The following is a 26,816-nucleotide window of genomic DNA, read 5'->3' on the forward strand; positions in this document are numbered from 1 at the left end:
TCTCTATATGCGGAAGATATTCTTATGACAATATCCGACCCAGACTCCAGTTTACCTAAACTTATGTCATGCCTTGAACAGTTTGGTTGGTACTCAGCAGTGTTGGGTAAGTTACTTTAAAAAAGTAATTAGTTATAGTTACTAGTTACTTCTCACAAAAAGAAACTGAGTCAGTAACTGAGTTACATCATTACAAAAGTACTAATTACCAGGGAAAGTAACTATTGCATTACTTTAAAAAAAAAAAAATAATAAATATGTGAAATAACTTGGATACCCCCAATATTAAATATGTTAAATTAATGAAATTTACACTAAATAGAACACATTATTATTATAAAACATTGTAGACTATTCTACACTATTTTAATGTTGCTGTGGGACAATGTGAGAGACACCTATTACCCTTAATATTGACATAAAAGAGAGTAACGCTCATTTAAATTTCAGCAATTGTAATTGCATTACTTGATTTAAAAAAAAAAAAGTTACATGCCCGTTACCGCTAAAAGTAGTGGAATTACAGTAGCAAGTTACTTTGTAGCGCATTACTCACAACACTGGTACTCAGGATACAGATTAAATTTAGACAAAACTCAAACCCTCTCTTTTAAAGGGGTGGTATAATGCCCTTTTCAAAAGATGTAAAATAAGTCTTTGATGTCCCCAGAGTGTGTATGTGAAGGTTTAGCTCAAAATACCCCACAGATATTTTAGCACCTTGCTTGCTTCCAGTGATAAGCTGCTCAAGTACCCCTTAGGAGAGAGCAGAGTGAATGGAACTATGCTGGACAACTCATAAACTCCCTCTGGTTCATTTACATTCCTCCCCAACTATTGTTGAGTTTTTAAACAGTGATATCCCTCCCCTTTGGATGGGTGCTAGAATATGGCCCTGGTTCGACAGTACTTATAAGTAGAGGAAGATCGCCTATGGGTGTCCAATGTGTTATCTGTCACATGATATCGTAAAAAAGTGATAGCTTTAATGGGTTTAGGTGGAGTGCCTTTTTTTCAAGGCAGGGTTCAACTGTTCCAGTCTTCTCCAGTCATTTTGAGGTCTTAAAGTAGAACCTAAGATCCCTTGCGGTTTCCTGGGGGTTTAGAGGGGGGTTTAGGGGGATAAGAGTGGTATGCACACTGCATTATGCCCTGCTCTCATTCTCCCTCCTTTCCTGAGTAGGAGTAAGGATTAGGCTCCACCTTGGAGTGGTAGCAATAGTGAATGTTGTACCCTGAAGAGCTACTTTGCATGCTCACTTGAAGTAGGGCCTTATGCTCCCCTATGGCTGGGTATCGTGCAAAGTCTCTAGTTGATCCATGCTTGGAGAAGTAGAGGCAGTTTGCCTGGTGGCCTCCCATCTTGCTGCATTCTATAGTCAGATGAGTGCATGAAGTCTCCTTGTGGTGCCCGTAGAAGAACAAGTAGAGTTGAGCGTGCTCCCCAATGACTCTAGGTTAATTAAGTAGAGCCTAAGCTCCCCTGTAGTTTCCCTAGGGGTTGAGTTGCAATGGCAAGAGTTTTTGGCTTTATTCTGTGCCACACTTGTATTTGCATCCCTTCTGATGAAGTGAAGGTTATATTCTCCCCCTTGGAAGTAGTGGTAGATCGAAGGTCTTTGTTGAATTACTCCCTTTGATAGGCTACTCCCTAAGGGCTTTATCAAAGTATTGACATAGCTAGCTCTATATTAGAGCTTTTGCTCTTGGGGCTTTAAGGCTTTTTGCCTGCCCTTGGGCTTAGAGATTGCCTCCAATAAGCAGTCTATTAGTCGCAATCTGCGCCCTGGGAGTTGAATCGCTCTGACTCCAACTAAGTGATCTGTAGAGACAATCTATGTTATGCCCTCTATGTTTGTGCATATCCACTGAATAGTGAGGTAGGTAACCCCTCAGCAACGCCTATTGGTCTAGGTTACACATGTAAAAATGGTTTCCTGAGAAGGGGAACACGATTTTGCGTCGTTGCCATGCATCAGGTTTGCCTGAACGTCTTTTTCAGACAAAAGAGTTTATGACTTGTCTTGCAGATACCCTCTTATACTCACAGGCGCTCCACTTTGGACACCGTGAACTGCCGTTGGCCAAAAAATTGGCATGTTTGTTACATGTATTCAGATACCGGTTACGCTGAGGGCGTTCCCCAAAGCGTCAACTCCATGACGCAACATCTAATTTTCCTTCTCAGGGAACCAGGGTTAAACACGTAATCTAGATGTTTTGAGGCAAAAAGAAAGTGCCAATGAGATATTCTAGCATGAGTTTGTATGGAAAGAAAGAGACCATTGAGTAATTTGATAGACATGAATGTAGCACTATTGTGTTGCCATTGACAATGATCAAATATAGCCAACAGTTTGGCCATCAGTATGTGAAAATATTCATTGCAGTGTTTGACCAATTAAAAAGAGCCATAGAATGGTAACTTATGCCATACGTTCCTGCAAACAAATGCGACAGAACCTTTGTGTCCATGGCCTAAATTTCTTTTGTATTTAAGGATAGCACTTTTTTTTTTTTTTACTCAAGCTTCTAGAACACTAATGTGGCATTTCCAAAGTGTTAATGAATAGTCACCCTTGTACAACTTTTGTGTGAACTCTCATTTGACTCTGAAATGTCTAAAGGTGCTTTCACAATAGCACTTTTGGTTCTTCAGAACATTCGCAGTACATTCGCGACAGATAGATGCAAGTGCCGTTTTGTGCCATTTGCAGCCTTCTCCTGTGTCGTCGTTATAATATAATGTGAGCACACTCCGGTGGGGGCAGAGGGAGGGGGGAGCATTCAAACCAAGTGTGGCAATCGAACCATGTGAGAAAGCACCATAAGAGAGAAATTTATCCTGAATTCTCTTGACAATGGAATAGTGGTTTTGTCGTTTTAGAACAACCCTTCTTCATCCCCACTAAAGCCATTATTTTGAAGAGCTCATGAATTCCATGTATTAGTTTTAAAAGCAATTTAGACATTTGAGTATCAGATTCCCCATTTACATGTTTTTGTTTACTGTTTACAATTTGTTTTTGTTGAATTAAGGAGTATTTTGTAATTAGTAGCCTGTAATTTCATGTTAAACTATACAGCTTTATTGCAGCTACCCTAACTGTGATAGCGTTAGTGGCATTTGTGTCCATGCATTGTTTTTATATCCCTTTTCCAGCAGATAAAAATATGGCTGTGACTAATATGTTGCTTTGTTTAGATCACCTACACCTTCCACAAGTCACCTACAGTTCTGCACCTGCAAAACCTTGCACAGATTAATCAAAACACACACACACACACACACACACACACACAAAATATATATATATATATGAATGCAAACACATGTACTAGCTATGCTACTTCAATTTCACGCCTTCTGGAATATGTCATAAAGCACAATTATAAGGATTGCCACAAGGGAAATTAGTGTACAGTAATAAGCACTGACACAAGTGGACATTAGTGTAAACTTTTATAGTTTGTTTTCCCTTTCAGGTCAACTACAGTTATGGTGCAGCAACAGTTTGAAAATATTTTTTTAGTTAAACTGCCATTTTGTTTAATGTCACATTTAAAGGAAAACATCCACAGCAGTAAATCCACCATGTCTGTTCACATTAATCTACTTTCATTTCACTCCTGGGAAGTGTTTCATTGGCTGTAGTCAGTCAATTAGACTTAATAATGAGGCCACAATTATCAAGCACAAACTCACCTGTGATTGCCACCGGGGATCCTTCAACACATCTATTTATCACTGCTCTTGTTCAGAGGAGTAAACTAAAGTCTAAGCAGTTTTGAAATATTTAAATGTTTGTGCTGTGAGTGTGGTCTACTGTGACCTGATTGTATCATTTGTTGTAATGTGGGACAAAGTGGTGATTGATTACAGCTGCTTCTCATGAGCTTTTTAGTCATTCCTTTTATAGCAGACCAAAGGCTGCTATAGATACTAATTCTGCCCACTGAAGGAAGCCTCTTGTATAATTACTTAATTTGTACTTCAAACCAAATGCTGACCTGTCTGTCTTTCTGCTGGTGGAAAGAGTAATGATTAGATTAAAACGATTCAGACTCACCCCATATTGCCATGAAGATAGCAAAGAAGACTGTGCCTCCATTATCAAAAAGATGGGTCACCTGGTAAGCACAAAAAAGGCAGTGCATTTTAGAATGTATAATTTGGAAATAACAGCAAGCTAAAATCATACAGTATATCAAGAAAATAATGGAATAGAAAAGCATATGAACAAATAATGATTATTTACATAAGATTCACGTCCATTTAATCTATGAGTTTATTATTTTATTTTTTTTACGATTTCATTAGTATGTTTTCGTACAACTAGCTAATGCCCCACATATGGTTAGGTTTAGGAGTGCAGGTTCATGTTTTTTTGTTTCTTTTTTACAAATACTTTTTCTTACAAATCACATTGTACAAATTAGTAAAAAAAATTTAACTTTGTAAAATATTTACACTTTCTCCTGAGATCGAGTTTGTTCGATTAAGTTTGAATTTTTAATACTGAGAAGAATGAACACATTTTCACCATTTATGTCATTGGATTCGCTTGTGCATGCTAATAAGGAAGCTAAAGACCACAGTGTCTAGCATCAGTCACTAGCGCACGCTGCACACCTTTTTGAGTCCAGGACAGTGAGGTTTGCCTTCACAGCTATCTCATATCAGCTAGCCTGTGTTACACTCCCCCCTTGAAACCTCAATCTGGGTCAAAGCACCATTGTTACCAGTTCCTCTCGGCTCCCTCCGAGCTGGGCTTGAACTGGTGATAGCTGGCATGGGAGTAGGGAGCTAACAAAGACGTTAAAGGCCACAGCCTTTTAAGAATTTCAGCAAGAAAAATAAGGAGTTTGGCATAAAGTGCCAGAATTGTTCATTCTGACAGCAATTTGCAGCAGTGAAGCGGCCAGCGAATGTTATTCAGTGAGAGTTGCCATTTTGCAGGAACAAGAGCAACAGAAATACCCACTCATATAATTCTTGAGCCAAAAGACATTTCAATTATGCCTGCTACATAATTTGGAAAAGCCCAGACAGATATGTGCACAAGACTTCACAGAAACTGTATATGCCTGACAACAACATGCAATTACACAGTGACATACAGTAGTAGGTGAGTAAGCAATATGTAGTCACAAAATCAGAGAGCACAGCATGAAAACTCACAGGTGACACATTTGACACCTGTATATCAGGTGTAAACTGTCTTAGATGACCATTTGTAATCAGACATGAGGTGGAAGTGTTATATGTAGGTGTAAATGTTTGTATTAATATTGGTGCTAGGAATTTGTGATTGGTGTTTCACAAGTTATAAATAGGGTTATAACTGTGGGCCTAAAGGTGGAGATGTGAAGAGATTCTAAAGAAATGTCATGGGACATTTGTTTACATACCTACACTAGATGTGTCCAATTCTGCTCCTGGATTCCCACTGTCCAGCAGAGTTCAGCTCCAACTCCAATTAAACACACCTGCAACAGCTAACTACTACAGGTGTATTGAGGGCAAGTCGGAGCCAAACTCTTCAGGACAATGGTCCTCCAGGAGCAGGTTTGGACACCTCTGTTCTATACCCTTGAAACAGAATTGGCAGCATTAGGCTAATATATTCCTTCCAAAATTATGTTATGAACTTCGTTAAAGAGTGTGAGACAGAAGAAAGAGCTGATGGTCAGTGAAAACTCCAGCAGTAGGATGCAGAGAACTTGACTGGCATGTGCCAAATAACTCTCCATTGATATGATTCTAGAGTACAAAGTAAGGCTGTTCTGTTGCTCTGACTCCCCAGTGGGAGCTTTGTTTGTTGAGGAGGTGGAGATTTTGGCAGAAGAGATTTGATCTTTAAGTCGTGAGAAGCCTCTGTGGGCTTGGCAGGAGGTTTTATGTACAGCTCATATAATTGTTTATTTAACCTGTGTGGAAAGAGCACAGTGATATTTAATCCTTTTGGATATGGGAGGAATGGCAGAACCTAAATTGGGATTTTTATAACAACACTCGTTAAGTGAATTTTGAAGCCAGTTTGAAGAACCGCTGTTTTTGAAAGCAGAGGAGTTGCAGGCAGGTATTAAATCCTCTCTATGCTGAGAAATCAATAGTGGGTTGGGAAAATCATCTTCAGAATTTAAGATTTTGCCAACATGTGACAAAATAGTTTCAATGGAGTGGGATGGACCAATGGTAAAAAAAAAAAATGCTGAGCAGTGTAAGGACAGTAGCTCATTTCCATGCCATTGTTACCTCTGGCCCAAATCCAGCCCCATAACAGTAGTGGGTGGCCAAGAAAGAACCGTGTCAACATTGTTTTAACATTGTCTCCTGAGCTATGAAAGTGCAAACTTCAAGCAATAAAACATTCTTCAGGGCAGGAACCAATTTTAATGTGTATTTTATTCAAATATTAGCCTCTCCCAGGCCAAACCACTACCATGTTCCCATGTCACAAAATCAACTTAGCACTGGTTGCACAGCTTGAAGAATCTGTGTTTGATTTGCATGTTGAAAATTCAGGAACAAACACTAATTCAAAACATATGAATATCTTTGACGTCAGACAAAACAGGCTTTCCTGATGAGGCTACAACAAAAAGTTTGGAAACAGACATTCTAAAAACAAAGTTGTTATGGTTATAAACCGGTATAAACTACATATGTGCACTAAAAGAGTACATCTTTTCTGCAAAACAATATGTATTTGCATAAAGATGTCTACAGGAAATATACAGTATACATTAATATCACCACAAAGCCAAGATGTGATTTCTTGACTTTCATGTTGTTTGTCTTGGTTTTCTTGACTTTTCGTGTTACCACAGTACACAGCACCATGAATTTATTATATCGGGCCCTTAAGAGAGCAGCCAGAAAAATGGAGAGCAACTGGAAGAAAACAAAACTAGACGTTTTTTTTTTCGAATTCTCCTCAAAGAAAACAAATACAACCCTAGTTATTTATTTGACACAGTGGATAAATTAACCAGAAATAAAGCTTATTCTTCTGAAGTTCCAAAGAGCATAGCAGTAATGACTTTATGAACTTCTTTACTTACAAGATTGATAATATTAGAGAGAAAATTATAACTATGCAACCATCTACAGTATCACATCAGACAGTGCATTGTAGTGTCCCTGAGGAAAAATTACATTCATTCGTTGCAATAGGAGAGGAAGAATTGTCTAAACTCGTTAAATCATCTAAATCGACAACATGTACGGTAGACCCTATTCCGACTAAGCTACTGAAAGAGATGCCTCCAAAGGTCATATATCCTCTCCTTAATTTCATTAATTCCTCTTTGTCACTAGGATATGTACCGGAAACTTTTAAGCTGGCTATTATTAAACCTCTTATTTAAAAAACACAACTTGATCGTTCAGTATTAGTCAATTACTGCTTCGCCCTGGTCGCCTGGACTGCCTGATCCGTCCTGCCACAGTCTCCAGGCCCTCTGCCGCTCCATGGGCCTGGCCCTCCATTCCGCCCCCGGGTCCGCCTCCGCTCCACCACCCTCCTGAACTATAGTTTTTTTGTTTTGATGGGCGTCGGGAGCCGCCCATAGAGGGAGGGAGGGAGGGGGGGGGGGGGGGGGGTTATGTTATGATTCATGTCTGTGTTCCCCTGTCTTGTCCCTTGTTTAGCAGTTCCCCGTTATGTTGATTAGTTTCCTCAGGTGTTTCTGATTAGCCACGCCCCCTTGTGTTGAACAGGAATTTGTCCTGTTCCTGAGTCCTGTTCCCGAGTCATGTTCCCTAGTCTAAGTCTCTCTGTCTAGTTTTGAGTTTATTTAATAAAGCATGTGGATTCTGCTTCCTCCTTTAATTCAGCCTGCAACATTACAGTGACTATATATAAAAAATAACTAAATTAACTTTTTTTACAACAAAAATGAAACATCACTGAACTTACTTAAGCTGGACTGTGACACTATATTCTTCTGGAAACAAACTTTGTTGCATTATTTTCCTGTTATCTCTGTAAAGTTGCTTTGAAAAATCTGTATTGTAAAAAGTGCTATATAAATAAATGTGACTTGACAATTACAAGGACACACGCCAAGATGCAAATTGGCTCAAGCAAATTGAATCAAAGACATACAATGTCATCTACTGAAGAAAATTCAAGATATATGCATTTCTATTAACTTCTATTTCACTTGAATTTACTATCAGCCGTTGTAAAATGTATTTTATTACCTTTTTTTGCTTTTTCTTTTTTATTTAATTGTATTAAGAGAAAACTATGGCAACATTTTCCTGGTATTAGTTCAACAAAGTGAATTTATCAGGACCAATATCAAGGTGGGACAATGGCCAATGACTGGCTTTTATTTTACCCAAAACTGAAAAATCTATAACATTTTCTGCCAGGCCATTATCTTATGTTTACCGGGTCACCGTTTATAGAAACTCTTTCCCTGCCAGCATTTTATATTAAAAAAGGGGGTTGACAGCCACTGCCAGCATTTTTTATAATTTTCACAAAAAATATTATGGCCCCCAGAATATTTTGTTGTATGAATATCTGAACATGTAATTTATCAAAAGAAAGATTAGCACCTCTGTAAATACATAGTAGTTAAAGACACAATATAAAGTGTGTGAGTTTATGGAGATTCCTTTAACACTAAAACACAAAATATGGGTAAAACACAGGTGAAGAAATTGATACAGAATATTCCTTCATATTAACAGCACAATTGGCCCTATATTTACAGATTTTTTTTACAAGCATCATTAAATAGTCTTACCTTCTTACCTTGATTTGCCATTAAAAGTATCTATCAAAATGGCATTTGTTTTAACCATGTGGTTTATGCCAGTAGAAGGTGGATGTACGGTACCTTTGCATAGACACAGCTGTCACTAAGCGTCCAAGAGCTACAGTTGCCTTCACACATGGGGCACATGATGGTGGTGTTGGCCTCACAGATCTCTTTACTGAAACAAAACAGGAAAAAAAACTCTCATGAATCTGTGCTTTATTGAGAAGAATATGTAGGGAAACATTGAAAGTAGTGAATAAAAATGTGATGTAATATTAATGTTTTGACATATAGGGCCCTATCATACAGTACACCAGGGCCGGCGCCACGGGGGGGGGGGGGGGGCGTGAGGGGGCGACGCCCCCTCAACGGGACTCTCCCGCCCCCTCAGATCACCATGAATGTAAACGGGATTTTACTGATAAAATATGCTATTTAAAAATCACATTTGACAATTACATTTTCACATTTTCTTATTTTTGTGAATATTAAGCTAAATTAATAATATCTATTATGCAAATATCTATTATAGTCTATTATGCAAAGTCGAATTTTGATTGGTCGCCTGATTTTGCGTGCTCACTCACCCTAACATTTTAAATTTCTCATACGGGAAAGTTCACACGAAGGCTACGGTTGCATCATATCGTTGGTTTCACAATGGACATTTGAAAATGGATTAAAAAGAAAGAAATTTATCTTATTTGAAGTGTACACGTTTTTGCATTATTATTAGCCTATTATAATAAGTACAGCCAAACCTCATACAGAGAAAGCTTTTTGTTACACACGTGTAAGATTAAAATGTAATTCAAATGTAACAAAAATAAACAAGAATGCTTTATCCATCTGGATCTGATCTCTTTTTTTGCATAATGGTAATAGCACTACCAGTTCATTTGTATGTATAATTGTGTGTGTGTGTGTGTGTGGGGGGGGGGGGGGTTCTGTTTTGCACATTTTGTTGTAATTTCACCAGAACGAAACGATTAGCTCAGTCTCCGCAACGGATTGAAGTGTGCGTCCATGTGAAGACTGCGCGAGCGACAATCATGTAAACACCTTAATTGATCCGATTGAGCTTGATCCGAATGAAATTTCGATCGGATTGAAAGGGGTGGTTTATTCCTTTTGTAATCCGATCGAGAGAACATGTAAACACTTGATCAGATTGAAAACCAAAACTGAAAGGACTGCGCATGTGCGATGACGTTAAATAGCGTAATGACGTTTAATGAGCGGAACGAGCTGTTCTTCCTGTTGAATAAAGTGTTATAAATAAGTGTCCCGTCATTCTAAAATTCTCATTTCACTCAGCGTCTGTGAAGTGAAGCAGGACAACGTCCCACCTGTCCTTGTTTTGGATTCTCATCCACAGACAACTGGTTTTGGGCATTTTTACTGCGTGATTTAAGCAACACGGCAAAACGGTTAATATGCTCATTGTCTCCAAATCATGGCCAGAGACGGATTAAAATTACATCTGCTGTTTAAAACAAGTAAAGAACCAGAGGAGAACAGCGGGAAACTGTATATTTGTGCAGTGTGCAAATGTCAAAAAATCTATTCCGATTTAAACGTGTGACAGATAAACGCGCACATCAACCCCATTACTTTATTTATCGTTCATGTAAACACTGTGTTGGGATTCATCAATCGTATTGATTTCATTCCGATTGAACCAAAAGGTGTCCATGTAAACGTGTATCAGCTTCACTGATCGATGCGAGCACCGAGCACTTTGATCACTTGATTTAAAAACAACACATTTCAGCGCTAGAACGACTCTAATTTGACAAACGAACAAAATGAATGCTCTGCTAGTTAACTGGATAGGCCTATGTTTTATTAATTTGTTTTGGTACATCCGTGCCGCGAAGATGTTTTAAAAAGTGGTGGGGAGAATACCGACCCTGGCAAAAAGTGGTGACGTGCGTTAATGTGAACGCCCCCTCCCGGTATTTCAGACGCCCCCTCATCAGCGCTTGGCTGGCGCCGGCTCTGCAGTACACCCGGCGCAATGCAGCGTCAGGTTTTTTGCTAGTTTCAGTCCGACACAGTTCTCATTTTCACGTCCTGCGCCATGTTGTTTAAATAGCAAATGCATTTGTGCCTATTTGTGCGCCCATTTGTGCTGGTCTAAAAACGAGGTGTGTTCAGATGCATTGTTGGCGTGTTGCTATTTTGAGGCAACTGAAATAGACATTATGTTTTTATTTATTTATACAGCGCGTTAGTAATGTGCGCCTATAGGCGGGTCCACAACGCGCTTATTACACACACAGGGCAGCACTCAAACATGCCAAATATTAAATATAAAAGGATTACATTGTAAAAGATTAATATTGTGTACATAAAGATATGGTGGAATCCGGCTTGTTCCATAGATGGTCTGCTTGCGGGCTTTAACTTCGCGCACAAGCAGATCCGTTTGCGCTCTGGAGGCGCGTTCAGTTTCTCCGCTTGCAAATTCCGTCATGTAAATAGCGCGTCGCACCTGGCTTTTAAGGGGAATGGGAGATGAGGCTCTGGTTGGTTTATTTCACGTTAAAACACACCCATTACTCATTAAGAGAATAGAGACAACTCTTTTAGATCATGCGCCTGGCGCACCGACAATTTTCCCCGTCGTCAATCTAGCAAAAGTGGATTCGGACACGTCCTAAGAGCACTTGCGCCTTGCGCTTTAGACCATGCGCTTAGATCGTTAAAATAGGGCCCTTAGACTGATGGGATCAGGTTCAGGCATACTGGGGGAAATTTTGAAATAGCTGAAAACCCCAGCAAGGACTAACCTTACTTGGCTGGAGTCCATGGTGAAAAGCCCATAGAGGAAGACAAAGAGGCCGACTAGAGCAGCAGGGATCAGCATACCTGTATACCAGCCCAACCAGGCAAAATACAGCCCGATCTTCTCTCCGAAGTACCGCCTATGAGACAGACAGGCCAATAAATGAAGAAATGTCAGTAAGAAACATTCATTATAGGGCTCAGTACATTTTCACAACATTTATTAATCTTGATTAACATTAAATAAAAAATGTACTGCTGTTCAGTGTTAGTTCGTAATGCATTTGACTGATGTTATTCAGCTTGTTCAAAATATATTAGTATTGTCACAGGTTGTCTGTGTAATCCAGAGAATGATGTGTGACGCAGAATGGACAAAGATAATATATTTTAATTAACACTAAGAGCAAGACTACAACACACTAACCACAACCGTTAACAAGTGATCATGGACTGAAGGAACAGAGGGCTTAAATACATGAGGAACTGGGAACAGGTGAGGACTAATTAGAGACTAACAAATGAAAGACAAGAACTAAGACAATGAAAACTAAGACTAAAACCAAACAAGACCGTGAAGACTAAACATGACTGTGACTGTCACAGTTTGTTGCTGGGAAGCAGATGACAATGAAGATAAAGTTCAAACAGAGTCTTTAATAAAAATAAATGCAGATACATCCAAACACAACACACACTGACAATACCGGATAACTGAACACTGAAAACAGAGGAACTTAAGTACTAATGCAAACAAGGTAATTAATGACACTCAGCTGAACTGAATAACTACCCATATCTGTAACCATAGATACAAACTAAGAAAACCAAAGAAACTGATGAATACAAAATAAAAGTCCAAAACACAACAGAATGTCTCGGTTACGTATGTAACCCTAGTTCCCTGAAGAGGGAACGAGACGCTGCGTCGTAACACTGTGGGAACGCCTCTGCGTGATTGCGTCATGAAGCACGTATGAAACCAGTCCAATGGCGTGACAGAATTTCATGTGACATCGTCGACCAGGAAACTATAAAGCACACCTGAACCAAACAGCGTCAGCTTCTGATCGGCTGAAGCAAGTTGATCATGGGCATGCTGGGAGTATGGCAGGGTGACGCAGCGTCTGGTTCCCTCGTCAGGGAACTAGGGTTACATACATAACTGAGATGTTCCCTTTCAAGAGATCTCAAGCTGCGTCGAAACACTGTGGGAGTGCTAATACCCACGCCGCCATAAGAGCAAGTGTCCGTCTGTGTGAAATCAATGCGCACATCTAGGCGAAAGCACCTGCACCCCTGGATTGGAGCCGAGGTCCAGCAAGTGAAGCCTCACGAATGTATGTGGTGAGGACTAGCCTGCCACATCACAAACATCTTGGAGGGAAACTCCTGACAGTAATGCTTTGGAAGCAGCCATACTCCTAGTGGAGTGGGCCCATACAGCCAAAGGTGAAGGCTGACTGGCCAACTCATAAGCAAGTGAGACGGCCTCGACCACCCACTTGCTCATCCTCTGCTTAGATGCCGGGCACCCCTTTGTGGGTACCCCAAATAAACGAACAGTGTTCAGACTTTCTCCTCAGTTCTGTGGACATAAGCATCTAAGGCCCTAATTGGGCAGGGCAGATGAGGTTTCTCTAGGTCTGACATCCAGAGGAGGACAGAAGGCCTGCAGTACTCTAGGTACGAACAATATTAGTAGGAACCTTAGGAACGTAACCTGGTCTTAGGGTGAAGAAAACCCTTTACCATACCAGGCACGAGGGAGATACCAAAAGTGCTTGAATGTCTCCAATTCTCTTGAGAGGCGAAATAGCGAGGAGAAAGACAGTCTTTAGAGATATTCTCAGAAACTTCCTCAATGGGCTCGAATGGAGCTAGGGAGAGGCCTTCTAGTACAACAGCCAAGTACCATGTCGGCACCCTCGTGCGGACTGCTGGCCTCAGCCTCAAAGTGCCACAAAGGAAACGAGTTATTAGTGGGTGTCTCCCCAAAGATACTCCACTCGAAGGGACGTGGCAAGCAGCACAGCGTTCTCAACTGTCTCACAATAATGCTCATATTCAGCCCCCTTGAGGGCTGACTGAACATGCTTCGCTCCCAAATGAACAACACACAATACACGTGTATCCCCACCCGTGATGTAGATTTGGTAGGGATGAACACACTATTGAAATGTTGTTCGCTCACCATTATAAAGTTTATATATATGGTAAATAGACTGCATTTATATAGCGCTTTCACAGACCTATGGCCACCAAAGCGCTTTACATATAGCCTCACATTCACTCACTCATTCATACACCGACGGCGGTGTCAGCCATGCAAGGCGCCATCCAGCTCGTCGGGAGCAGCTGGGGTTAGGTGTCTTGCTCAAAGACACCTTGACACTTGGTCAATTGGAACCGGGGATTGAACCACCAACCTTCCGGTTTGTAGACAACCTACATGAACCACTGAGCCACTGCCGCCCATATATATGTATTTATGGGTGAAAACTCTTGCCTAGCACATTCTAAGACAGACAAAAAACACCAGGGACATAGATTCCCATAGAGCGCTTGCTGAAGACATTGAAGCTGACGCTGTTTGGTTCAGATGTGCTTTACAGTTTCCTGGTCGATGACGTCACATTACGTTCCGTCACGCTATTGGACTGGTTTCATACGTGCTTCATGACGCAATCACGCAGAGGCGTTCCCACAGTGTTTCGACACAACTCGAGTTCCCTTGAAAGGGAACCATGACAGTGAATTGATATGAATTGCATTTTGTTTTTAAATAGTTTAATAGATTAAAAGACAAAAAAACATTATTGACCCAGATGCACAGGTTAGATACATAGATTAATAGGCAGAAAGGTGACTTAAAAACAGGGACATGTAATTCACTTAAAATATACCAGGTCAGGGCGGTTATATAATTCCACAAATGGAGTGTGGCCTTACTCACTAACTGATGAGAAGCTACCAGCAGAGAGTTGCTGTGTCTGCACATCACCATCGCAATTATTTTTCTCTCTCCACTTTAAAAGGAGAGGGCTCTAATCCAGTGTCAATATACGATTTTTATGAACCTGAGATTGCATTTTCTCTCACTTTTGACTACAGCTATGATTTACACAAGGAAGCTGCGGTCAGCCACACCAACACAGTCCTGCACATATGAATGAGTTAGTGAGATTAAGTGCCCTATCTTGCACCCAGCGCAATTGACTTTGTACACCAACGCATGTATCATTCCTATTTTGCACCCGAAGCACAGCGGACTTTTCCCTCCACAGACGCACGTCGGTAAATTAGGGAATGAATTTGCGCTCCCGGGGACAGTTCAGTGTAAAGAGGAGGCGTGTTCCGGCGCAAACATTCACTGATGCTATTTTGCAGTTCCAGAAAACAATTCCGCCACAGACCAGGAAAAACCTAGTCTAAAGTCAGTGGCATGTTATTCAGATGATATTTTAAGGGCGCATGCTTGGCCACAATGTAGCGTGTGCACAACGCGCATACACTTTGCTTATCTCATCTTCACAGACGCAGTAGTTGGCATTTTTGCAAACCATACATAATTACAAGAAAAATATTCCACACGAGGGAAATCATTGTGGTGTCCATGAAGAAGTGAAAAAATAGGCATAAATCTAGCTTACACATTTACCCAAATTAGTATACGCCTGTTTAACCGAAACTTATTTGGGTGGGTTTCTCCCATCCCCATACAATGTCACTTCTCTGTGTTTTACGGCCCTGACGAGAACGTCGGTCTCTTCGGATGTGAACCGCTCCTGGCGTGCGCCTGGCAAATCCGCCGTTATAATAGCAATCCGCAATGGAACAAACGCGCCTACTCTTAAAGGGAATGTGAGATGATGCTCTGATTGGTTTATTTCACGTTACGCTCAAACCACACCTATGAATAATGAAGCTACTTCAGACAAACCCATTTTAGCGTCAGGCGCAAGAGTAATTTATCCCGCCAGTATAATAGCAACAGCACCCGAGATCCGCCCACAAAGTGACTTGCGTTTTGCGTTTGATACTTGCGTTTCAGATCATTAAAATAGGGCCCTAAAGCTGTTTTCACACCGCAAATATTTTCGTTCAGGATTTCACTGCCATTCTGAGTCATCAAGAACCTTTCAGAAACTTTCAGACTTTTTTGAGAAAAGCCCCAAAACAAACAAACTGGAAGCTGTTGTGAAGATTCAAAAACTTTGCCAGTATATTCTGGACTGGCTATATTCACAGTGCACTTCAATTCAACTGATTAAAATAAATTTTTTACAGACATCATAGTAAATATCCGGTTTATCTACATCAGTGCTTGATATGTGCATATATATATATATATATATATATATATATATATATATATATATACACACATTCAGTGTCCAAATGTGTCCTTATTCATTTATTTTTCTAAATATATTTTATTTATAATATATTTTATTTATTCATTAATTTATTTAGTAAAAATCAGCATGTGTTTTTCAGACTACAAAAAAACAAGTAATAAAAACTCAGTGAGTGTTTTAGCGCAATTTTCTGACGTCATGGGATCACAACACTAAGAGATAGTAAATCTTTTTATGTTTTTTTTTTTTTTTTTTTTTTTTTTGTGTGTGCGTTCCCGAGATTAGACCTTCCTTAACATAATGCCGAAAACCCGAAGTCTCTAGGTGGTCTGGTTGAGGAGGAGATAGAAGTGCAAGATTGGTGCGCACAGACAGAACAGAAATCATGAGTTAACAATCGCAATTTTGTCCGTAGGAAAATTGCGCTAAAAAATGGTATTTGGATATGCCTTAAAATTCCTTAAAAATAAAAAGTGATCCATTTGTTAAGACAGCATATTAAATGTGTCCAAAAGTGCCTTTCTTACCGTATGAGGTCTAAAGGCTGGTATTTGTACCAGATTCCCCAGCGTGCCCATCTTTCGTACAAAAGGTGTCTGTGGTTTTGAGCCCCATGGGTTTTAATCGGATGTCTGCTTTTGTAACTTCCCTAAAAAGTAAATAGCATAGTTTTCAAAATCACCTAAGAAAACTTCAACAGTAAGAAAATAGAGGTAAAAACTACATTGTGACAGGTAATAAATTTAACTCATTTTACCTCATGTGGAGGAAACGCTGCCTCATATGTGCTGTTGCCAAGTAACCGATTAATGCCTAAAAAATAGATGGAAACAGAAAAACTAGCATGAAATTATTTTTCTTCAATATTGGCTTCAATTTTGCATTTTAGTGCCCAGAATGACAGTTCTGATGTCTTACTGTCTGATGCTTCTATATTGCAAGAATGCAATTCAAGGATTTGCAGAAATAAAATAGCGATGTAAAAAGTCTAGCAACCTTCAAACACACAATGTATAATTTCATATAAAATATTCAGTTGCACCACATTCACCACAAATGAGATGTTTCGACTTCTAAATTGTAACACACATCCTAATACAACGGTGAGGTTGGGAAATTAACTTTTTCACCCACCAGCCACAGCGACTAGTGAATGCCAGTTCCATTTTCGAGGGAACTCGCACTACGCTGACAATCGACACATTGGGGAACGCCTTCAGCGTGACACATCTGAAGTCTGTATGGAACTAGTCAAATCTCGATTGGTGTTGCGTCATTAAATCATTCTTGACGGCGATGTGGAAGCTATAAAAGGACGCAGGATCACAACAGTGTCAGCTTTCTGGTCTTCAGCAAGCGTTCTGTGTCTGTGTCTGTATGAAATCACTCACATTCATATATATATATATATATATATATATATATATATATATATATATATATATATATATATAAAGAATATAGCGAGTAAAGCAGTAATTTAAGCAGTGTGCGTCTCCTTGCCCGCGCTATTTGAGCGAGGGTGACACACACTCACTCTGTGTTGTTTGTCTGGGAGTGGAACATGCACCGGCAGCGCTCAAGGGTGCTGTCTGTGCAAACTGTGATTTGCTGCCTCTCGGGATGCTCCGCTCCTGCCAGGCCCTGTTATATGAATCAGGCCAGGTTCCCCATGGATTGGGACTCACGTCTGCTGAGGCGGCGCAGCGTCTTCACACATGGGGTTTGCAAATGGAGCTGGTGGATGATGTTGAGACGGCTTCGGCCCTTTCTCAACAATCAGCAGCCAGGTCCATCAGTCACGTTCACCCGCTCTGCGGCTTCTTCCACCCAGTACAAGGACCCGATTCTCAAACCATCTGGCTCCGAGGAGTTAGATATTTTGGACATCGAGGCAGGAGAGGACTCACCATCTCATTCTCCTGCCTTCGAGGAGCTGCTGGAGGTTGTGACCAGGGCAGTGGCCAAATGAAATATCGAATGGCCATCAGAAAATCAGGAAGCGGCCAAAAAAAAGCAAGCTAGATGAACGCTTCCTGCAAACCCGGTCACAGCCTTCGTGCCGGAGCCTCCCTTTCTTCACTGATCTCCACACCGTGGTGTCGAGATCGTGGAGTAAGTCATTCTTGTCCCGTTTATCGAGCCCCAATGTACATGTAGATTTTTATCTACTGTGGGCTCAAAAGAGAACGATATTACTGAACTTCGTCGAGCGGCTGACTTGTCTCTTCGTGCTACTAAGGAGATGGTCCATGGCAGCATTAGTAGCTATGGAGAGACACCTGTGGTTGAATCTGTCGGGCAGTGGGAAGAAGGACAGGGCCTTCCTCCTCGATACCCCGCTTTCACCTTCTGGCCTCTTCGGCGAAGCAGTCAATACTGTCGTCGAGAGGTTTCAGGAGGTGAAGCAACAGTCAGCTACATTCAAACAGCTCATTTGCCTGCCGTCGTTCCAGTTCTCGTGGGTCTGCTGCCAGGGAGCAGTCCCATGAGGCAGCCGCCAGCTCCTCGCACCTACAACAGCAGAAGGAGAGTGTTGCCTCTCATGCCCCCCTACAAAAGGACAGGGGCCAGAGGTATCCAGCAAACGCAAATGTTATGTATAATATATCTCAGGGTTTTGAATCTGTCTCAGAGGAGGTTCAGATTCAAGATGCTAACTATACCTATTTTTGTGACAAACCAGTCCTCGGACCTGATCTGACTCATGATAATAGGTATAGTTGGCATCTAGATCTTAAAGACGCGTACTTCCACATATCCATCCTTCCCCATCACAGGAAGTTTCTGAAGTTTACTTTTGGGGGAAAGGCGTACCAATATCAGGTTCTTCCATTCGGCCTAGTATTGTCACCTCACACCTTCACGAAATGCATGGATGCTGCTCTAGCTCCACTGAGAGTTCAGGGCATTTGTATTCTCAATTACATCAACGACTGACACATTCTGGCATAGTCACAGCTGATGGCGATTCAACATTGAGATGTTGTTCTGCACCACCTGAGGTTCCTGGGGTTGAGACTCAATGTCAAGAAAAGTTCACTAATTCCTCTACAGCGAATGACATTCCTGGGGGACTCAGTTACGATGCGGGCACAGTTGTCTCCTGCTTGTATAAACACCATCATGACTACAGTCACCAGTATCAAGCTAGGCCAGGCCATCAGTGTCAAACATTTTCAAAGGGTTCTGGGTCTTCTGGCAGCAATGTGCTGCCAGAAGGTGCAGCAATGTGCTACCATCAGGACCACCATCTCTCGTGGCACATCAATTTCCTGGAGATGTTGGCAGTATTTCTGGCTCTCAGACATTTCCTTCAGGACCTCAGAGGCCATCATGTTCAAGCATGTTCCAGCAATGTGCTACCAGAAGACATCCAACGTGAATGTGCATCCAACGTGATACCTTTTGGCCTGCTGTACATGAGGGCCCTGCAGTGGTGGCTCAGGACCAGAGGGTTTTCCCCAAGGGGGAACCCATTTTGCACGATCAAAGTAACGCGCAGGTGCCTTCGTTCTTTGGTCATATGGAATGGTTCCTGTCCCAAGGCCCTGTGTTTCGAGCACCGTGTCAAAGAAAAATAGTGACCACAGATGCATCCCTCACAGGCTGGGGAGCGGTCATGGAGGGCCGCTACACAAGGGGTCAATGGAAGGACCACCATCTATCGTGGCACATCAATTTCCTGGAGATGTTGGCAGTATTTCTGGCTCTCAGACATTTCCTTCAGGACCTCAGAGGCCATCATGTTCTAGTGTGAACAGAAAATACGTCCCAGGGCAAACTACTCTCAATCAGAGCAATGTTTATTCCTGCGGACAAAAATGTGGGGGCAGACATCTTGTCGAGGCAGGGGCTGAGGCCCGAGGAATGGAGACTCCATCCAGAGATGGTAGAGTTGATATGGAGGAAGTTTGGTCAGGCGGAAGTGGATGTGTTCGCCTCTCACGAGAACACACACTGTCCGCTCTGGTTTTCCCTCATGCATCCAGCTTCCTTGGGACTGGACACCATGGTGCAGGAGTGGCCGAGGCCCCCAATTACTCTGTTCCCAGGGGTTCTAGAGAGGGTCCGGCGGCACGGGTCAGTTTGCTCCTAGTAGCCCCGTACTGACCAGCCCAAGTATGGTTTTCAGACATCATAGCTCTTCTAGCAGGCCCTCCGTGGCAAATTCCGATCAGGAGGGACCTTCTTTCTCAGGCCGGGGGCACAATATATCACCCTCGTCCAGAGCTGTGGCAGCTGTGGGTCTGGCCCCTGAGGGGGACTAACTCGTAAATGCTGGTCTCTCAACTGAGGTTGTTGTGACCATCCTAAACTCTAGAGTCCTCTCCACAAGGAAACTGTATGCATTAAAATGGAATGTATTCACTTTATGGTGCAGAGAACATCAGTTGGACCGAGTTAACTGCCCAGTGGCAGGAGCTGGAGTTCCTCCAGAATCGCTTCTCTGACAGGCTCTCCCAGTCCACGCTTAAGGTCTATCTGGCGGCCATAGCTGCCTTCCACACGCTTCTAGGGGTGGGCACTATGGGGAGACACCCACTTATAGTACGTTTCCTTCGTGGAGCTAGGAGGATGAGGCCTGTCGTCCAGACCAGGGTCCCCACGTGGGACCTAGCTGTGGTTCTTGAAGGGCTATCCCTGGCACCCTTCGAACCCTTGGATGAGGTGTCTGAGAAATTTGTAACCCTGAAGGTAGCCTTTCTGCTAGCTATTACATCCCTAAAGAGAATGGGGGACCCGCGGGCGCTATCTGTTACTCCCTCTTGCCTCAAGTTCACTCCTGGCAGAGTTAGAGCCATTCTCCACCCTAGACCTGGCTGTGACTAAGGTGCCTTCAAATGTGGCACGGTCTGTGATCTTGCAGGCATTTCATACTTCACCGCATGTGTCGGCTGACCAAGCTAAGCTACATCTATTATGTCCGGTCCGAGCTCTGGAGGCCTATGTACACAGGTCCTCGAGCTGGAGGAATTCGGACCAGTTGCTTATGTGTTTTGGGTCACCTAAGAAGGGTTTGCCCTGCCTCTAAACAAACTATTAGCAGATGGATAGTAGAGACTACTTCTTCAGTATACGAGATGCGCGGTTTGCCTTCGCCTCTCCTGATAATAGCCCACTCAACTAGAGGAGTGGCATCCTCTAAAGCCCTGCTAGCACGGGTCTCCCTCCAAGAGGTCTGTGATGCCCCCGGCTGGGCCTCCCCACACATCTTCATAAAACATTATAAACTGGTTCTGCCCTCTACACCAGGTTCACAAGTTCTCTCGTCTTGAGTGTGCCAGATTGCTTCACACCAGGGCGGATACTAGTCAGTGTGGCGCAGTGGGCATTTCGTTCCCCAATGTGTTGATTCTCTATGCAGCGCGAGTTCTCTCGAAAGGGAACGTCTGTAACCCTCTGTAACCCTCGTTCCTTAGACGCTGCGTCCCTTGGCCACACTTCATGCGCTCCTGAGAACGACTTGCTTCAACCTATCAGAAGCTGACGCTGTTGTGATCTGGCGTCTTTTTATAGCTTCCGCATCACCGTCACATGTGACGTCACGAGTGACGTAATGATGCAACACCAATTGAGATTGGACTAGTTCCATACAGGCTTCAGACGAGTCACGCTGAAGGCGTTCCCCAATGTGTCGATTCTCGATTCTTCTCAGGGAACGTTTTATGTATTTATGTACTTATTATGAAGCTCAGATATATACTGTAGTAAGATGGGGTAAGATGCCCCGTGTGGCAAGATTAACACTTTAGATGTATGGCTAAGCTATTTTTAATTTAGTCATTTTATCGGAATATCAACATTTGTGAGATGTGTTTTGAGGTGACAACTAACACATATTTCTATTTATTTCCCTTAATAACACATGCATCTTCATCATCCAGCACATAGTAAACTTGTACATAAAAATGTTACAATTTATTATGTGTGGTTACTAAGTGTTTGGAGTGACTTGTTGCATCCTCCAGTGTATGTTTTTATGTTTTTTGTTTTTTATGTGCTAAGAAATAAAATTACATTATTTATCAATAAATTGCGTATCCGTATGCATCTGACTGGATTTATTTTGTGATTTTACTACTTGATTAGCTTGACCTGCTGCTAACGTAACATCAATCCCACTTCCTGTATATAGCAGGAAACGCATTTACAGACAGATAACAGCAGAAATGAGATTGGTCTAAGAGAAAAGTAACAGGAACACAATCCTGGGAGCTTGCTTTCAATATGCTGCTGCAAGTGAGAGCCTGGTAAGCTGTGAGCTTCAGCAATGTGATTAAGCTTACATCAAATAGCTGCAAGCAGAAATGGATGGAAAATGGCCCAAAATTGTCACGATAAATTAATTTAGCTAAAGCTATTTTAATGAGAAATATCCACAATACTAAGTTTCTACCAAGTGGATACTAATTTAATAATAAAAAAGTAGAAATAACACTGCAGAGTTTCTGTAACAATAGTGGCGAATATGGAATCAATATGGAATTCTTAAAATTTTGACTTTAGTCACCAATGTGGAATTAAAAAATAAAAAAATTTTCCCAAGTCCACTAACAGATATTCACAATAAATAAAATGTCCATTATGCAATTACCTTACTAAAAGTTTCAAGTTTATTTGATTTCAACAGTTACAATGCATATGAAAAGCATTTTCTTTATAAATATAAGCAATTCTATAAGTCTTGTGTAGTTTGAATGCTTTAAGATTCATACAGTAGAGGTTTACAGTATACAGCATGTGTGTGTTTCAATCAAGCGCTACTGAACATTTAAACAAACAACCATTCAGTAAAGCTTGTGAGATATAATACATTTTTTACAACAAGAACCTGCAATAGTTTCTTGTCAAAGGCCAATTTTTCTTATATGAAATGGAAATATAGGAAATATATGTCCATAGTGACTGGCAGATAAGGCAAAATAACCCATTTGGGAGGTTGCAGTGTTAATTTCCCACCTTGGTTATGGTGCAAAAACACATGTATGAAAACAGAAAAAAAGCTAAATCTTGCTTTAATATCAATTTAATATTGAGCATTTGTCTAATTAAATTGGCTAGTTCTGTCTCTATACTGTAAGTCTGTCTAAAACACATCGGACCAGATTTACTAAACAGGTCAATTTATTAGCGTGAGACCGCAATTCCATAAAAGCGCAGATGGAGTTTAAAGTTCTGCCGGTGATCTGACCATGTTCAAATTAAATAATATACCAAGAGCTGCACAAAGCATAGAGCCGCAAACCAAAAAGCAGAGTCTATGATAATCAGTTTCAGGGGGTAATCTATTAACAACAAACGATATGTTCGGAAAATGTCTTTCTCTGGCATTCCAAATAAATGAGTCCTATCAAGCTGTTCTATCTGTTCTCTGAGGTGCCTCCTCCTAGCTGAAACTATCGCAGCATGTCAAGCGCAACAACTTGTTGAGACATGCTTTTTTTAGCGTTAAATAATGGCACAAATTCAACTAAATTGACTACCGCAATCCTTAGTAAATCACATTGCATGATTTATTTAGATACTCTCCTCCATAAAATTACCTTTGCATCGCTGCGTGTCTTTAGTAAGTCTTGACAATTTTTTAAACGTCAAAAGAGGGTTTACGTTGGACCAAGCTCAAGGCCCTATAACTCACTAAATGGATGAATCTCGAAAACAGTTTAGAACATGTCCAGGTCATATTTAGATATCCAAAAAATAAATTAATAAAAAACAAACAAATAAAGGTAATTTTCCCAGTCGCTAAACTGCATAAAAACCTTTCTTTCTATATAGTAAAATAATTGCAACTCAAATCAAAATATTCCACTGGTAGCATGTCATAAATATATATATATATATTTTTTTTTTCTTGGTTTTTGCATAGTGGTGAAATCTGACCTGGACATTTCAAATTTGTGAGATTCTACCCAAAACGGCATTAAAAATCACTCATTGTCACTTTTTCTCTCAATCTCTTTGTCTTGCTGATGCTACTTTTAGAGATGTGATGATATTTGGGCATCCCTGTGTGCCCATACAACAGAGAATGTACAGTACTGTACGCACCTTCCCATGAACTCCCTGACTGGCCCATGAAGAGCCGCTCGTGATGGCCATAATAATTAAGCAGATACAGACAACACAACGGAGGAGCTGCAGAGAGACGGAGACCGTGTGACCAGCAGAGACATGCAAATACACGCTCACACATAGGACCATGGGGGACACTGACTGACGGGGACAGTTTCAGTATCTGTGATGTTTATAATGTGATTAGTGCTGATCATAATGAATGGAGTTTTAAGGCTTGATGAGTATGTGGTGAAGGACTGGAATACTGAAAAGAAAAATGGATTTATACAAATGGGTGGATGAAGAAATGGCCATTTCTTTATAGACAAAATGGTATAAAATGCTCAGGAGCCATCCTTCACCGATGACTCAATTGTCGTCTCACAAGTTATGTGGGAAAAGTTATACTAGGAATGACTAGGAATAGTTGAAAAAAAAAAAAAAAGGAAACTTTTATCATTGTTTACTGACCTGTGTTTTTCAAAACATTACTTTGGTTATCTTATAGAGACAGTGATGTAATTTTATATGTATGCCTACTGTGTAAAAATTGAAAAAATGTAAAAATTATTAATTTAATAAATGGTTTATAATAGCATGATAGGGCCATAATGAGTCAAATGAACACACTTGTACTTTTGTACTTTAGTCAAATGAACACACTTTTGAAACTGTCATTTTGGTTTTTTGTCTTTAAGCATGAAATCTTAAGTCCTCGTTCTTTGTAAGTGAATGGAAAAGAGCAAACTGGTTTGGAATGACTTCTGAGCGAGAAAATGATGACAGAAGGCTCATCTTTGGTTGAAATTTTCATAAGCATCTTCAGAAGTCTGAAATAAATGTGGGGAATGTGAAGTTCACCAAAAAATTTAAGTTCTGTCATCATTTACTCACCCAAATGTCATTCCAAACCTGTATTTTCTGTTTTTATCCTGTAGAACATAAAAGAAGATATGAAATTGTAGTGTTGTAGAATTCAAGACCGGTCTTAGTCTCGAGAAAAGGAAAAGGTAAAAACCTTTTTTGCTAGATGCCCTAATATCGCCATCTGGCCTGTTCGGCAAGGCGGTCAACGCTATTACTGACAGGTTTAAGGTGGCTAAGAAAAAAAATGACAGCATTTCAGCAGTTTATCCCTCACCATGTCCAAGGGCCGGAGGCCTCAATCAGACAGTCTCGGCCTGGCCCTAGCTAAGGCCAGTGTGGCTGCCCATATTCCCCCCCACAAGGACTGGGGGCCTGGGCACCACACACAATCTCAGCCATTTAGGGCGAAGACAGGTCTGAGAAACAGTCGTTGCCTTTCGGGCACCTGGGGAAATAGAAGTCCAGACACCTCGGCTGTTGGGGCATCGTTTGGGGCATTTTAAGGCTATTCTATCTTTTACCCTTGACCCGAGATTTGGAACCTGCGGGCTGGCCCCTGAGAGTGATCAGCTCATAGATTCGGGTCTCTCAAGCAGGATTATTGAGAACATTTGTAACCCTCTACAAGTAGTTATATCCTCTGAAGTGGCATCTCTTTGCATTGTGGTTCAATCAGCGCCATTTGAACCCAGTCCACTGCCCGATTGGTTCAATGCTAGAGTTCCTGCAGGAGCGTCTTTCATCAGGGCTGTTACCTGTGGGTGTTTCGGCTTGCCACGTTCACCTCCCACGTCTTCTGTGGGAGCTTCCCTGAGCTTCTTGCACTCATTGTGCTTTTGGTGTCAGCCTCAGAGAAGCTTATGAATCTCAAGGTGTCTCTGTTATTGGCGCTAACTTCGCTCAAAAGAGTTGAAGACTTGCAGGCAATTTCAGTAGCTGCGTCCTGCTTAGTCAAAGTCATTGCAACCTAGGAAAGATTACGATCCGAATGTGTCTTCTTCAACCTTTCATCTTTTCATCATTCTCGCTTTACCATTTGAACTCACCGGAGCAGGAGAGGCTTTACCATTTGTATCCAGTCAGGGCCCTTAATGATACACAGGAACTTTTAGAGCAATGTTGCTGGGCAATGGGCACTTTCCCATTGAGAATGGGCAACAAATTTATATCTGAATAATTTAGATTGGTCGTGGGCCCTGTGTCTAACCTGGTTCTCTTACGAGAGTCCTCTCGTACTGCGTTTTTATCAAAACGCTACGGGAAAAGTCTCTTTTCACGAAATACTGAAGCAAAAAATTATCCTTAATTTTCATACATGTAAAGCGCGTTGCAGCAGTAGTCAGCTGTGGCGAGACGGCTTGCTCGCTCATTGGCTGCTCTGCGGCAACTGCATAAGCCTATCGAGCGAGGCCTGAGGTGACGTCAGGCCAATGAGGGCGCTTCGCGCCCTCCTTGCCATTTCCCGCCGAGACGGGTGTGGCTAACCTCTATAAAAGGAGCTCGAAAAGGCTGATTCACTTGATTTTCATCTCTTCAGCGAAGCGCACGCATCGCTGGATCACGAGGAAGCAAGCGTCGTCTGAGGCAAGCACTTCAGCGGGACGAGCCACTTGAAGCCGCTGGCCAACGCCGCCTTCTACTGCCGTACCTGCTGCGCTTTCCGACGCATATCCTTTCATTACCTTTTACTGTTGTGTGTGTGTGTGTGTTCGCCTTGCGACACTCACCCCCTAAAAGAGCTGCGTCTTTTTAAAGATGCCTTCATGCGGCTCGTGCCGAGCCCCACTCACCGAGGGAGACCACCATGTCGTCTGCGTCTCCTGTCTGGGTGAGGACCATGCAGCGCTCGCGCTCGCTGACGGCGGCTGCCCTCACTGCGAGCTTTTGCCGGTGACTCTGCGGACTCGCCTGGCATTCTTCTCAGAGCCTGCATTCCCCGCCGCGCTGCCGCGCCGT

At 41.8% G+C, this 26,816-nt stretch overlaps 1 protein-coding gene across 11 annotated transcripts in view; it reads right to left on the reverse strand.

The window, feature by feature from the left end:
• ano3 (anoctamin 3) overlaps positions 1-26,816 on the reverse strand; it is a 156,386-nt gene that overhangs the window by 67,427 nt on the left and 62,143 nt on the right. For 5 of the 11 annotated variants that reach the window (XM_079859850.1, XM_079859851.1, XM_079859852.1 and 2 more), the window contains exons 9-14: positions 23,988-24,074; positions 16,690-16,745; positions 16,460-16,581; positions 11,577-11,711; positions 8,860-8,956; positions 4,071-4,131 (exon numbers count right to left, since the gene is read on the reverse strand). In XM_079859850.1, coding sequence (XP_079715976.1) covers positions 4,071-4,131; positions 8,860-8,956; positions 11,577-11,711; positions 16,460-16,581; positions 16,690-16,745; positions 23,988-24,074 — 558 coding nt within the window. The remainder of the gene's footprint in view (positions 1-4,070; positions 4,132-8,859; positions 8,957-11,576; positions 11,712-16,459; positions 16,582-16,689; positions 16,746-23,987; positions 24,075-26,816) is intronic. The other 6 variants (XM_079859856.1, XM_079859849.1, XM_079859855.1 and 3 more) reach the window with 2 other exon arrangements.

The sequence above is a fragment of the Squalius cephalus genome (genome assembly GCF_949319135.1).
Source record: "Squalius cephalus genome assembly, chromosome: 23".
NCBI lineage: Eukaryota > Metazoa > Chordata > Actinopteri > Cypriniformes > Leuciscidae > Squalius > Squalius cephalus.